Source organism: Chiloscyllium plagiosum, unplaced genomic scaffold, assembly GCF_037043375.1.
Source record: "Chiloscyllium plagiosum isolate Xiang-an unplaced genomic scaffold, Cpla_swu_hap1 HiC_scaffold_14, whole genome shotgun sequence".
Classification (NCBI taxonomy): Eukaryota; Metazoa; Chordata; class Chondrichthyes; order Orectolobiformes; family Hemiscylliidae; genus Chiloscyllium; species Chiloscyllium plagiosum.
Window position 1 is genome coordinate 22,927,217 of NW_028270152.1, and position 15,464 is coordinate 22,942,680.

General features: G+C 40.8%; 1 protein-coding gene across 5 annotated transcripts in view; it reads left to right on the top strand.

The window, feature by feature from the left end:
• The window catches only part of LOC122558887 (uncharacterized), a 103,521-nt gene extending 95,388 nt beyond the window's left edge, over positions 1 to 8,133 (top strand). For all 5 annotated transcript variants that reach the window (XM_043707801.2, XM_087994162.1, XM_043707800.2 and 2 more), the window contains one exon: positions 4,007 to 8,133. In XM_043707801.2, the coding sequence (XP_043563736.2) occupies positions 4,007 to 6,066 (2,060 nt within the window). In that variant the 3' untranslated portion in view covers positions 6,067 to 8,133. The remainder of the gene's footprint in view (positions 1 to 4,006) is intronic.
• Positions 8,134 to 15,464: the final 7,331 nt, after the last annotated feature.

The window sequence follows — 15,464 nt, forward strand, 5'->3', positions numbered from 1 at the left end:
TGCATTCGTGGTGTCAAAGCTATGGGCCAAGTGCTGGAAAGTGGGATTAGAATAGTTTAGTGGTTGTCTTTGGCCAGCGCAGACTCAGTGGGCTGAAGGGCCCTTTCCTGTGCTGTGAACTGCTATGACTCAGTGGAAAGAAAGTGCCAGATCTAACTCATCATATAAAGGGTACCCTGTGGCATGACAGGCATTAGAAACGTCCTGGTTGAGTTCCAGCTGGGGAAGCAAAGGAAGGACTAGTTCCTATTGCCACAGAGTTCCCATGCCAGGGAAAAGAGAAGGTCATGGACACCGGATCAGGATTGTGCCAGGTTTAACTAAGGCGTTTCCCATGGTTGAATAAGCAGCTGGTGCTCACTGTGCCAGCTTTCAGTAAGGAATGGCCACCTGAGTGCAGTGGCAGAAGGGTACCAATCATGGAATCATGAGAATTTGGGAAAATCAGGGCAAAAATAGCTGACAACCAAACTTGTGTGTGTTTATTTACGTGTGTGTGTATATGTGTGTCTATGTGTCTGTGTATGTATGTGTTTGTGCTATGTGTGTGTGTTTGTATGCGTGTGTGTGGGTGGGTGCGTGTGCATGTGTATGCTTGTGTTTATGTGTCTGTGTGTATGTATGTGTGTGTATTTTTATATGATATTGGTTTTGCTGGGTTGGACCGGTCTGGTTGTCATCTCTGAATGTGTGTGGGTGCATGTCGGTGTCCGTGTGTGTGTGAAATTGTTTTGCTCTTACTGCTTGAAATAAGCAAATGAGAATGATATGCAGAGTGATAGTTCAAACTCTGCAGTTTCTGTCCAAGAGTTGTTTAATATCTAACCTCCAAGGTCCATTCTAATTGTTTAAGATCCTGGGACCATAAGAAATTGGAGTGGGAGAAGGCCATTGAGCCCTTTGAACCTGCTCCAATAGAATTGTGGCTGCTCTGACATTTTTCATGATCACTTTCCTGCAATTTCCCTATTAACACATGATAACTTTACTGGTCAGGAACCTACCTCTCTCTCAGCCTTAAATATACACAGAGCTCTGCCCCCACAGCTCCCTGTGGCAAGGAGTTCAAAACCTCTGTGAGAACAAATTCTTCCTCATATCAGTCTTAAATTTGTGCCCTTTAATTCCGAAAGTATACCGTCTGGTTTGTGATTTTTGAGAGGATTTGTAGCTCAGGTTGAGGTTCGGGTTGTATGTTTGCTCATTGAGCTGGTAGGTTTGTTCTCAAACCATTCATCACCATGTTAAGTAACATCATCAGTGAGCCTCTGGTGTTCTGTCTCATTTTCTATTATGTGTCTTGGTCTGTGACGGTGGGTGATATCATTTCCGGTTCTTTTTCTGAGACGTTGGTAAATGGGCTCCAAATCAATGTGTTTATTGATGGAGTTCCGGTTTGAATGCCAGGCCTGTAGGAATTCCCGTGTGTGTCTTTGTTTAGCCTGTCCTAGGATGGATGTGCTGTCCCAGTCAAAGTCGTGTCTTTCTTCGTCTGTGTGTAAGGATACTAGTGACAGTTGGTCATGTCTCTTGGTGGCTAGTTGGTGCTCGTGTATCCTGTGGCTAGTTTCCTGCCTATCTGTCCGATATAGTTTTGTTGCAGTCCTTGCAGGGTATTTTTATATGACATTGGTTTTGCTGGCTGTTGGTATAGGGTCCATTAGGTTTATCAGTAGCTATTTCAGTGTGTTGATAGGTTTGTGAGCTACCATTGATGTCAAGGGGTCGGTGTAGTCTGGTTGTCATCTCCAAGATGTCTTTGATATATGGTAGTGTGCCTAGAGTTTCTGGGCACATTGTGTCTACTTATTTGGGTTTGTTGTTTAAGAATCGGCAGACTGTGCTTATCGAGTACCCATTGTTCTTGAATACACTGTATAGATTTATAAGACATGATCAACTTTCACTAGTGTCCTTACACAGACGAAGAAGGACACCACTTCAACTGGGACAACACATCCATCCGAGGACAGGATATGCAGAGACACGCACAGGAATTCCCAGAGGCCCAGCATTCAAACTGGAACTCCATCAATAAATTTGGAGCCCATTTACCACCCTCTGAGAAAAAGAACTGGAAATGATATCACCCACCTTAACAGACCAAGACAGATAAATAGAAAGTGGGACAGAACACCAGTGCTTTAACAGAGGCTCATTGATAATGTTACCTAGGAAATGGTCACAAAATGTCTGAGAACAAACTACCAGCTCAGCGAACAAACTTATAACCTATAGCCGCTGGTCCCAGACTTTCCCTGGAGGGGCACTATCCTCTCAGTATTTACCCTGTGAAGCCCCTTAAGAGTCCTATATGGTTTAATGAGATCACCTCTCGATTTTCTCAACTAATGTTTTGGGAGAACATAAGAACTAAATGTGAGAAATGTGGGTAGATTATTTTCTAAGCCACAGCTGAGCCATTGGAAAAGTCAAGGGGAATCTGTACTCTATATCCCATCCTTCACCTTTGCAAGCATGTGTTACTACAGCTCTCGTTTGACTATTGTTTGAGCCCATAGAATTGCAATCCCAAATCTTGGCACCACTGTACATGCACATTCTGGGCTGCTGTAACCCACGTTTCCATCAATTGTGTAGGAATGAGAAATGTTCTTGGGATGATTAGTTGGAAGCTTTGCTGGGTCAGATAACCCCTCCTTATTTGGAAATCAACTTTTATGAGATGGCAGTGTGATGGTTGTCAAATTTCACAGTCAATTCTCTCATTGCAATAACCTGACTTTCACCAATGTGACTCCAGTTTGTCAATAAGCAGCTGAGAGAATTTCTATTTAGAGTGAAGGTGAGAGTCTCCTGCAGTAGAAACGAGGAATGATTACTAATTTTGTAATATAATCAACTTTGATCACAGCATACAGAACATAGTCTGCATGATTTCTTTGTGCAAAGCTGAACAATGTAGGGAGCCGTGTTTAATGACAAGCTCCTCAACCCTAGCCTTTAAATATGTGACACTCAGACAGTACAGTGAGACATGCCTAGGTTTCTCTTCCCTTCTGCCATGCGCTATTCTGACTCAATCAATCCATTAGACAACTCTGAGCTATTGATAGTGGAAGCAAGGCCCTCACAGTTGCCAGAGCACAACCTTTTAATAGATAACAGCATCATTTTCCATGTTTACATAATAAGTGAAGAGACCCTGCTGTAACTTGCAACACTTGTCAGGTCATGGTGTGGAGTGTGGTAGCTTTCAGTCCATTTATTTCAGTAAAGGGTTAAATAATTCCAAGTGTGGACGGAAAACTGTAGGTTGTTTGCATTGTTTTCAGGATATTCAGTTATTAATGTGGAAACTATGGTTACCCAGCCAGAAGAACACTGTAAGCCAGATGGTACTGCAGCGTACAATCTGCACTTTGAACACTTTAATCAAACAATACAAAAAAAACGACAGTTGCTGCAGATCTGAAATAAAAAAAGGAATTGCTAGAGAAACTCAGCTGGTCTGGCAGATTCATGTTTCGAGTCCAGTGGTGCTTCTTCAGAACTGGACCGGAAATGTTAATTCTGCTTTCTCTCCCACAGATGCTTCCAGATCTGCTGAATTTCTCCAGCAATTTCTGTTTCTGGTGCTGAACATTTTGTTTAGCTGACTTACCAAATCACTGAGGATCAATGTGAGGGGCTCAGAATAATGTAGAATAAGCTATGCCACAACAGGTTAACATAGATGAGGTACAGAATAATGTAAAATGAGCTATACCACAGTAGATTTAAGCAAGAAGAGGGAATAATTGTGAACATCATCCAGATTCTAAATTGATAGTTGAAAATAATATTGTCAAAAATGACTTTTACAGACTTGACTTTAAATTATCTTGAATGTACCTATGTATGTACTAAGAAGAGCAGTGAACAGACTAGTGTACCATGTGTAACATGTGCCAAGGAACAATTAGTTGAGAAAGTTGATTTATTCTTGCATCAGGCCATGCCTCCACAATAATATGATTAATGTTCACTTGCTCATCTTTTACAGGGAACAACAGACAAAGTCCAACCACAATGATAGCAGTCAATACTTCAACTGGTGTCAACACTTCATCCAAAGGACAGGACTCACAACATGGATCAGAACGGGAAAATATCAGGCTGGTCAATGCCCGGAAACCAGATCACACGTCAAACTCAAAGCCAACTGTTGACAATAGTTCAGATGAATATAAATCTTATTCCCGACTGTGTTCCACATGGGATAGGGAGTGCATCGCCAATAAAACTTCAGCCCAGTGGAATGATCTGAAACAGACATTGGGCTTTGCGTGGGAAATGCATGTTTATGGGGCTGGAATACTCTTTGTTATCCTCATGCTGATGTCTCTTATTAATTTAATTGGCTCTCCTATTTTATACATTCCAGATCTGAGCTATCTCATGGCAGCCAATGCCCAACTCTTTGCATTGGGTCTTTTAAGAGCTATTTATCTGTTCCTTGATCCCTATGGCAGCAAGTCCAAGCTTCCTCCGGTAGGTAGTTTGGTGTTGTACAACATTACACTTCCCCTTCTCATCACCACCTTTGGCATTCTTACCCTGATGTTGCTGAAGATGGGGAAACTTCAAATGCTCTCCTCAAACATACAGAGCCCAGCCTTCTTGGCAGTGATTGCAGTTATCCATTTTGTCATTCTGTTAAGTGGCGATCTCTTATACTTGCTGCTGAATCCTGCTGTGAATATAATCCTCCATATCTTCTCAGTTTCATGGGGATCATTTCTCATCTTTGCATTTTTTCTCATCTGTCGCAAACTCAAGATTCAATCGGAAGCCACTGTTGGGCAAATCCAGCAATCTACAGTCCACAATGAGGAATCAATTGATCTCCAGAATCCAGAGAGGGCACTGAAGCAGCTTTTGATCTTCACAAGAGTGATGGCAATTGGAGGTGTCTTTGGATTACTTTGCTGTGCACTGCAAGTCTATGCTATTTTATGGATGTATGGAATATTGGGAGAGAAGGGTCATTTCTATTGGTCTTGGTGGTTCCTCCAGTTCTGGTATCGATGTTTTGAGATTGTAATATCCTTTGCCATGTGTTTCGTGACCTCCTATGCATTTTGTCAGCACCAAGGCCGGCCTGATCACATTTGTTGGAGCAAGATTGTTCAATACTTCGATCGCTACAGGAAGAGGGAAGTGCCGGAATACCCTAACAACTGCTATGATTGGTCATCTGGAACCCAAGACAGGATAACCAACAATGACATCTGCAAGAACCTTATACGAAATCAATCAGAGAGTATGCCCCTTAAAGCATTGAATGAAACTAATGAACCGAAGCCAAACAAAAGTTACTGCAACAAAGATGGCTCCATGATCTCTCTGGATCACAGGCCCAAAATACCAGTCCTGGGACCCAAATCTCACAATTTAATGATGGGTCGCTCATTCACCAGCATTTGCATTGAGAAGGAGTCAGTGTTATCCCTCAATGTCTTTGACTTACGTCCACCTTCACCCATCAATCTTAGCCGAAGCATTGACGAAGCTCTTTTCAGGGAGCACATCCTCAGAGACAGCTTGTTTCACTCTTCCAATCTTCAGTATCCCAGCGACAAATCCGTGGAAAACTCTTCCTCCTCTTTGACAATACGCAAAACACTTGACCAGGGTAATGTCACACTGGGGCCATTAGAGTTCAAGCGTCGCAACAGTGACCCAGACTATTTGTACAGCCTAGCCAAGTGCAGCTCACTGAACAATGTCCAAACAGATACATCCCAGCAGACCAGCCAGGATCTTGAGCACACGCAAGCATCCAGCAGGTTGCACCGGTCAGCATCCAGCAGTTCCTTGGACAGTGCTTCTAAAACATCCTTTGGAATCCATTGGTACTCATGGACACGTAACCATTCCTCTGGCGAGAGTGTCCCCTCTGCTGACCCAGCTAGTGAGAGCCTCCTCCCGCCAAGCAAGAATTTAGACAGTTCTGAAGTGAAATTGGTGACAGAAGACCCCAACCTTGAAGCGCACAAGAGCTTTATAGAAATAAGAGTGATTGATGATGTCAGTCTTTCTAGTGATACCATTGAACTTTAATCCTTGGGCACAAGTTGGTTTGTTTAATAGTATTTGGAGAAAATATCAGATCTGGTTGAATTCCAGGCATCTTGCAATGTTTTTAATAAGAACAAAGGCTCATGATTACCACTGATTGAAAGGAGAGTAACAAGACATGCAGAGAAAGGAGCAAGAATACTTCGTCCTCATTCACTGAAACTTGGTCAGCTCTTCACTCTCTGATTGTGAGGCTGAATGTTTAGTTCATTCGACCAAATTGGATTTCTGTGATCTATCAACGTATTGCATTTCAATATTCATTTGCAGTCACTTGAAGTCCATTGTAACACTAAACAAAAGTAACTTTTATAGGTTAGCACTTGAGTCTGAGACTAATAACAATCTTAAAATTGCCCAACTATCGTGAAAAGTGCTTAACCTGTTATAAGGAGGCAGTTGGGATAATGAATAGATACATTCTCGTTGCAAAAGAAAATCTATTTTCTTGATTTGAAGCAAAAATCGTCACGTGCTCGTATTATGAAGGAACATGCTATATGATTGTTTAGCACTTTATTGGTCTGTCTCAGATATTGAAATGCCAGATTTCCTGAGGACACCACAACAGTCATCCAGGAAAGTATTATGTGAACACACTATTTTACCATTAGTCACATAAATCTTTGAATACCCTTACTATGGAGGTAGGCACCAACTCTTTCTATAGAGAAAATGGTTCTGGAGCAAGACGTCATCTTTGAAATAAAATAGATTTCAAGAATTACACAATACAGACAAAAGCTGTTTAATCCAGCATCCCTGTGCCAGATGAGGCCACTCACCTGAGAAAGATTTGCATTTATATAGTACCATTCATGCCCTCAAGATATTCCAAAATCCTTCATAGCTAATCAAGCAGCTCTGAGGGGTAATCACCATTGTAATTTAGGAAATGTAGGCAGAGGGAGATAATTAAAAGCAGAGAGAGAGAGGGAGAAAGAGAAAGAGGCAAGAGAGAGCTAAGGGGAGAAACCCTGCCTGTTTTACAGCATTGCAACCAGTGTCCTCTGTCACAATTAACTTTTGTTGTGGTAAATATCAGAGTTTGTTGGAAACAGCTACAGAGTTGCGCCATTCAGTTGATCAAATATATTGTTTGAAGGATTCACCAGCTGTTGTAGGGTTTTTCCAGTATGGTGTTTATTCAGCTCTCCTGTTTCTAACAGTGGCTATTGTATTTCTGAAATTAAACTGCCAGGATTGTTTTCACAGATCAATTTGAGATGGATGAGTTGGAAATGTTAATCACTGTGTTTTACTCAATTCTGCGATCCTTGTACTTTCCCCCATCCACCATTGTTTTTGAACACGATAGGAATGAGGGATTACTTCATAATGAAAATAGTCTCCTGTCTCCGCCAGACCCCTAGTTTCTTTTCTTTTCAAAATGCTAAGAGCAAATTTTTCAATTGACGTCACTTGTTTGATGGCAAAGTTTTCACTGCTTCCTCACATGTTACAAGATGTCTTTTAAGTCATAATCTGCTGGCCAAATCAGAACAAAGAAGAATGTCTTGCATAAAGCTGACAGAAGCAAATCATTATGTGCATATATACCTGCTATTGCTATGATCAGATCATCTCCAGTAGGTTTATAATAGATTGCGTGGTTTGGGCTGAACTGGAGTCTGTGGTAATGAATTCCATTTAATTTGAACTCTCTCCTACTTGATTCTATTTGAACTTTTATACTTAGGAATCCATTTGTTTCATTATTAATCATAAATCATAATTCTAAAGGGGGTACAGAGCAGAGGGACTGGGGTGAATGTGGAAAATTCATTGAATGGGGAAGACAGGTTGAGGAAGTATTTAATAATGTATGTAGGACCCTGTAACAATAGGCATAGGTTACCAAAGCAATAGAGTTAATGTGACCCTGCATAAAACACCAATTCACCATCATTTGGAGTATCGTGTTCTGTTCTAGGCATCACATTTCAGGAATATTGTGAAGGCTTTACAGAGGGTGCAGGCAAGGTTGGTGAGAGTGGTTTCAGTAATGAAGGAGCTGAAAATGTGTTGCTGGAAAAGCGCAGTAGGTCAGGCAGCATCCAAGGAGCAGGAGAATCGACGTTTCGGGCATGAGCTCTTCCTGAAGAAGTGCTCATGCCCGAAACGTCGATTCTCCTGCTCCCTGGATGCTGCCTGACCTGCTGCGCTTTTCCAGCAACACATTTTCAGCTCTGATCTCCAGCATCTGCAGTCCTCACTTTCTCTCAGTAATGAAGGACTTCAGTTATATGAATGGAATAAAGAAGCTGGGATGGTTCTCCTTAGAGAAGACGCGGTAGAGAGAAGACTAGCTCGAGATAGTCAGAATGATGAGGGGTCTGGATGGCGCCATTCTTGTTGGTCTAAGGATTGAGAAACAGAAGACACAGATGTCGGATAAATGGCAAACAAATCAAAGGAAACACAAGGGAAGACTTTTTTTAAACGAGTGAGTGGTTAGGACTTGGAGGACAGTGCCAAAACTTGTAATGGGGGCAGATTCAATTGTGGCTTTTAAAAGTGATAAGAGATTTACAGGACTATGGAAGAAAGGGCAGGAAGACTTTGGAAAGACCGTGTTGTATCGCTGGATTGCTGAGCAACTAAGAGAAAGTGAGGACTGCAGATGCTGGAGAGTCAGAGTTGAAATGTGTGGCGCAGGAAAAAAGCACAGTAGCTCAGGCAGCATCTGAGGAGCAGGAGAGTCGACGTTTCCAGCATAAGCCCTACACCAGGAATGTGGAGATGGAAGGTAGCTGAGAGAAGAAGGCTTGCTGCTACAGCCAGATACATATGTTGCAAACGCTGTTGGTCTTATATTAGCCCTCGACAGAGGAAATACCATTTTGTTGACCTGCTCTGCACCCCTTACCACACAATAAGCAAACTGCTGGGTTTAAAGACTGAGTTTCACTCACTTCATTTCCAAGTTTGTTATTTGGGTGTTAATGTGGACAAAATCATTATTTGGACTTGCATTTTGAAAAAAAAACCTGACATAATATACATAGTTCTGTTGCCACAAAATCTATGGCAACGACTGCAAATCAAGGCTCCCTTAATTATTCACAGATGCAGAAGGATTCAGAGGATATCTGTAGGAGCTGATGAATGAATGCATAAACTCAGCAGTTATGTCCAAAGAAGATTGAAGACATTTGAAATTGAACTTGGACATAGTGTTAAGAAAAGAAAATCAGCAGTGATTCAAAGCATTTGCAGCAATCCATGACTTGATTTCAGATAGATTTTCTTTAAAGTTTTAAACTAACATGATGTTTGTGAGAGTCACAATCTTCCAAAGGTGGTATGGAAGGGTGAGGCTGACTCTTTTTATTTGATCAAGTGAGAAGTAGAAAAAACTGAGAAAAAAATTTTTAGACTTTTCTAGGAATGTGCTGATGTAAATGCAAAGTGAGATTGAACCATCTACGTTCAATTGAGGCTGAAATAACAATGTATTTAAACACGTTTAGTTGTATTTTTGCTTGTCACTATTTGTATAATAATTCTGTATTTTTATGAGCAGTTGTTTTTGATCTGTGTTGTAAGTTTACCCCAACCATGACATGTAAATTCTGCTAAATTAAATATTTAGATTTTCGTTTTGTTTTATAGAATTCAGGAACTAACACAGCAGTGCAGGACATCACTAAGCTGTCACTGCTTGCATCTGCACATGTGCAACAAGTGCTCCTCCCTAGTGATGCAGTGCCAGTAGATTCAGCTATAATAACTTCTCTTTGCAGTATTTCCAAATAGCAATATTCACCACTTGCAGCTACAGCCTTATAAAATGCTGCTTAACATTTGCTTGCCTTTGGATTACAGTATTATATCTGATGAGCTCAGTGACAACATAACTGATGGTTGAAGTTGCAACTTCTTTTCCAAAGATTTCCCAGGACAGACCGACAGAAATGCATCGTTTGCACAGAGTATAAACTTGCTAGGACCTATTTCCCCATAGCTATAGTGAATGCTATCTGCAGTTGCTAATATCAGCAACTGAAATAGACAGTGCATACGATTTTGGCAACAGAAATTTCAGGACACTTGCTGCATTATCATTGTGTGTACATTTTTCAGGGAGAGGTGGTGATGTGTGTGTTTCGAGGAGAGTGTGAATGCACGTGCAGAGATTTGTGAAATACACAGAGAATATCTGCCAATTTCGAGAATAAAGAAAGGAGAAAAGACTGGAAACATTCAATATGTCGGACAGAATTTGTGGAGAAATTTTCAGCAATTCAGCATTTTGCCTTTGAGTTCGTAGTGACATGGGGGCGTGCGTGTACATTATATGGGGACAGTGCGTTTGTGTGCATGGCTGTGTTTATATAAGAGGCATGTATACTTGAGTGAAGGGGTGGGGAGGATGCATGTGTCTTTTATATTTGGTGGATGTGCAAGTGTTGTGTATCCAAGAGGAGAGAAGATGTAATACCGTCCATCATCTTCTTGAAAGGGCATCCTTGTCTGGGCAGACTGAGTGAGTCCTGAAACTTAACTGAAATGATGTGATATTCAAATATTGTGACGTTTAAACTAGCACCTTTTGAACCAAGGCCCTTTCAATTAGACCGGTGAGGACCATTCTTTGGGAACATTTTCTCTCAGTGCATTCGGGGCCTCTTTACAATTGATGTACTGAGGTCATTAAGGCTAAATACTCTGTCTCAGTAAGGTACTTCAGTGCCTTAATATTTAATCTGGCAAGCGTTTGCTAAAGCCATTGGGGTCTATTTAAGATGCACATTAAGAATAGATTAGAAAAATATTTTAAAGACAGGAATCTGTGCTTGATAGCATAACTCCTTATATTAAGATTAGTTTTATTAAGAGACCTGACCTTTAAATTCTCCATGTTTAATTCTCATTGCAGTATTTTGGCCAAAGTGACCAAGTTGACCTTAACTTTTTTAATCTCTTATATTCCAATATAATCAAGACTTGTGGCTTCTATAATTGCATAACATCTTACAGATAATAATGCATTACCTTTGTTTCTCTTTATCTTGGAGCTCAGCACTTTTGACTAAAGGACACTCCCTGAATGGTATTAGACAAATAATTAATAATGGTTCATTGACATACTGCAAAAGATTGAGACTGAGAGGCAGACATTAGGCATGGCTCCCAGACATTGTCGTATTATTAAAGACTCATGTTCTTGTGGTGCACTGGTGGTGTTAGCTAACTTCGGGCCAGAAAGTCTGGGTTCATGTCTCAACTCCCATGGAGGTGTGTCATAACAAGTTGATTCAAAATAATTTATTTTCAGACTTACCTTCTGTATAAGGCAGACAGCCTGGGTTCGTGAGGCTCCATTAAAGAGGGACAATTAGCTCAGAAAAGTTTAAAATGCTTAGATAAGCCGAAATGATGCATAATGTGGCATTGTTGGTGATATATCTGTATGGAACACTTTGTACAGCCAAAGCATAGCAGTAATGTTTAAATTCCCTTGTAATTATTATGTATGTTGCTTTTGATGTTATTTTATAGCAAATTTATACTTTTAATTTTTTTACATTTTGTTCATATAATAAACCAAATGTTTGTTTTTGCTTGTTCTGCAGTCTCCTTCTCCTCTCTGAGCTCTCTTTACATGGTTAAATGCAGATTATAATACATAGGAATACTGTGCATTTATTGTGCATTGAATGATAATGCAGATGTAAGCCCATTCCAACCTCTCACATTTTAAGATATTATCAGTGTATGATGGGTTTTAGGTTTTACAATTAGATATATAAAGGTTTCCATATTGGACAAGAAACTCTGAATTTGTGACTTACAAATCCACCACAGTAAGTTGCCAAATTGAATTCAATAATTCTGTAAAAGAAAATGTGAAGGTTGCCAGGGTAATAGAACAAAATGGCCACTTTTTAGAGCTGGGAGAGGCTTTTTGCTATTATTTGCTTTGTGGCAAAGTGAGATCAAAAATAGATTACCATTTTGTTGGTGATCAGACATGGAACTGGTTCAGAAGGCATTTACCAAGATGTTGCCAGGAATGGAACACAGAACATAGAACAGTATAGTACAGTCCCTTCAGCCCTTGATGTTATGCTGACCTTTTATCCTACTCTAAGATCAGACAAACCAACATACCCTTCATTGTACTATTTTCCATGTGCTTACCCAAGAGTCGCTTAAATGTCCCTAATGTATATGACTCTACTACCAATGCTGGTAGTGCATTCCATGCACCCACCACTCTCTGAGTAAAGAACCTACCTCTGACATCTTCCCTAAACCTTCCTCCAATTACCTTAAAATTATGCCCCCTCGTAATATTCATTTCTGACCTGGGAAAAAGTCTCTGGCTATACACTCTGTCTATGCCTCTCATCATCTTGTACACCTCTATCAAGTCGCCTGTCATCCTTCTTCACTTCAGTGAGAAAAGCCTTAGCTCTCTCAACCTTCCTTCATAAGACATGCCCTCTCTCCTCTGCACTCTCTCTAACGCTTCCACATCCTTCCTATAATGAGGCGACCAGAACTGAACACAATATTCTAAGTGTGGTCTGACCAAGAGCTCTATAAAACGGCAGCATAACCTCATGGCTCTTAAACTGAATCCCCCTACTAATGAAAGCTAACACACATACACCTTCTTGACAACACTATCAAATTGGGTGACAACTTTGAGGGATCTATGGACGTGGACCCCAGGATCCCTCTGTTCCTCCACATGGGCAAGAATCCTGCCTTTAATCCTGTATTCTGCATTCAAATTTGACATTCCAAAACGAATCAGTTCACACTTTTCCAGGTTGAATTCCATTTGCCACTTCTCAGCCCAGATCTGCATCCTGCCAATGTCCCCCCTACAACAGCCTTCCACACTACCTACCACTCCACCAACCTTTGTGTCATTGGCAAACTTACTAACCCACCCTTCCACCTCCTCATCCAGTCATTTATAAAGATCACAAACAGTAGAGGTCCCAGGACAGATCCTTGCGGAACACCACTGGTCACGAAGCTCCAAGCTGAATACTTTCCATCTACCACCATCCTCTGTCTTCAAAGGACCAGTTAATTCTGTATCCAGACAGCCAGATTTCCCTGTATCCTATGTGTCCTCACTTTCTAAATGAGCCTACAATGGGGAACCTTATCAAATGCCTTGCTAAAATCCATGTACACTACATTCACTGCTCTACCTTCATCAATGTGTTTTGTCACATCCTCAAAGAATTGAATAAGATTTGTGAGGCATGACCTTCTCCTCACAAAGCCATGCTGACTATCTCCAGTCAAACTATGGTTTTCCAAGTAATCATAAAGGATTTGAGATATAAAAACAGTGTGGAAAGACTAGTGAAGGAGTTTGAGGGGTGATCTATGAGAGGCATAGATAAGGTTAATGACAAGGATCTTTTCCCTAGGGTGGGGGATTTAAAACAAGGGGGCATATTTTTAAAAGGTGAGAGAAGAAAGATTTTAAAAAGGGCACAAGGGGTAACTTCTTTACACAGAGAGTGGTTCATGTGTGAAATGAACCAGAGAAAGTGGTGGATTTGGATAAGTTCACGAATAGGAAAGGTTTGGTGGGATATCGGCCAAGCGCAGGCAGGTGAAGCTAGTTTGGTTTGGGAACATGGTGGGCATGGACTGGTTGGGCTGAGGGGTTTGTTTCCATGCTGTATAACTCTATGATTCTATATATAAATACTGTGGCTATAAGAGCAGGTCTGAGATTAGACATCTTGCAGTGAGTAACTCTCCTCCTGACTCTTCAACGCCAGTCTATCATCTACGAGGCAACAAGTCAGGAATGTGATGGAATCTGGGTGAGTGCAGCTCCAACAAAATTAAAGAAGCCTGACATGAGCCAGAACAAGGCAATCATCTTGACTGGCACCTCATCCAACACCTTTAGCATTCACCATCAATGGACTAAGGTAGTAATGTGTACCATTTATCACCTTTCCCCAACCCATTGATTGCAGTGGTTTGAGGAGGTAATTTAATGTCACCTATTTAAGTGTAATTAGGGTTGGGCAATAAAAGATAGTCTGGCCTGAGATGCCCACATCCTGTGAATGATTAAAAAAATGCCATGCTGTCCCCTTCACAGTCTGATGTATAGGCTACAGAAAGAATGAAAGAGTCACTAACAAAAGAAAAATCCATCAATCGCAACTTAAGCATTTCAAATAATCCAACATCCACTGGCCTTTTAGGGAGAGTGTCACATATTCATTACGGAAGTAATATTTCCTGACTTCATTCCTTAATAATGTCCCTTTAAGATTTCTCCACCAGATTTTTAAAAATCTACACCAACAATTATTTTTTTTCACTTCACATACTTTGATTAGATCAGTACTCTTGAAGGAATGCAAGCCATGTTTCTGCAACCTGTCTCCCTGCTCTGGGAAAGGTAGTATAGCAGAGAGTGCAGAATAGGTTTACAAGGATGTTGCCTGGATTGGAGGGTTTGAGCTGTAGGGAGAGATTGAATAGGCATGGGCCTTTTTCCCATAATTTCCTCCTCCTTTATATTCCAGCATCTTTGAATGTCCAAACCAGTAGGATGAAACTACCCAGTGGAAAGTGGAGATCCAATTCTTGAAGTGGATACCAAAGGTGGAAACAATAAAGGAAACAATGAGAAATGATGAGCAACAAAGAAGCCAGAACTTCACTTGAAGCTAGAATGGGTGTTTTGTTAAAACCCATCTTAACTGCACAATACAAGGAGACCAATCAGAGGATTGGGGTATAACAACATGAGGGAATAGAAACCCAATGGTATTCCTGTTGCTAGACGATAATAAGAGTAGATAGACAGATGAGTTATACTTGCTCAGTTTGCATGGGCAAGGGTGTATGGAAAGATAATTGGAAGCAGAAACGTTGGAACCTTGTGTAATGTGACATCAAGTGAACACGTCCTCTGGAGAGCATGGGGGAAGACGCTGAGGAAAATGTGTTTGGGTACGGAAACATGTTTATGCTTTTGCTCAGCACCATTTGAAAAAAGCAATAATATTAGCTTTTGGAGGACACTCCACAACAACCCGGACCAAACACTAGCTTTAGGAGTTCCGTTAGCTCTTCAGTTTTCACTTTGATTGAAGAACACAAATTAGATTAGATTAGATTAGATTCCCTACAGTATGGAAACAGGCCCTTCGGCTCAACAAGTCCACACTGACCCTCCGAACAGTAACCCACCCAGTCCCATTTCCCTCTGGCTAATGCATCTAACACTATGGGCATCTTTAACTTCATAAACCTTTTTTCTCTTTACAGATACTGACTCACCTGCTGTGCATTTCCAATACTATCCAGATTTGAAATTTTAAATATATATAAACATATATAAAATGTATACATTCAACTCTTTTACTCCTGAA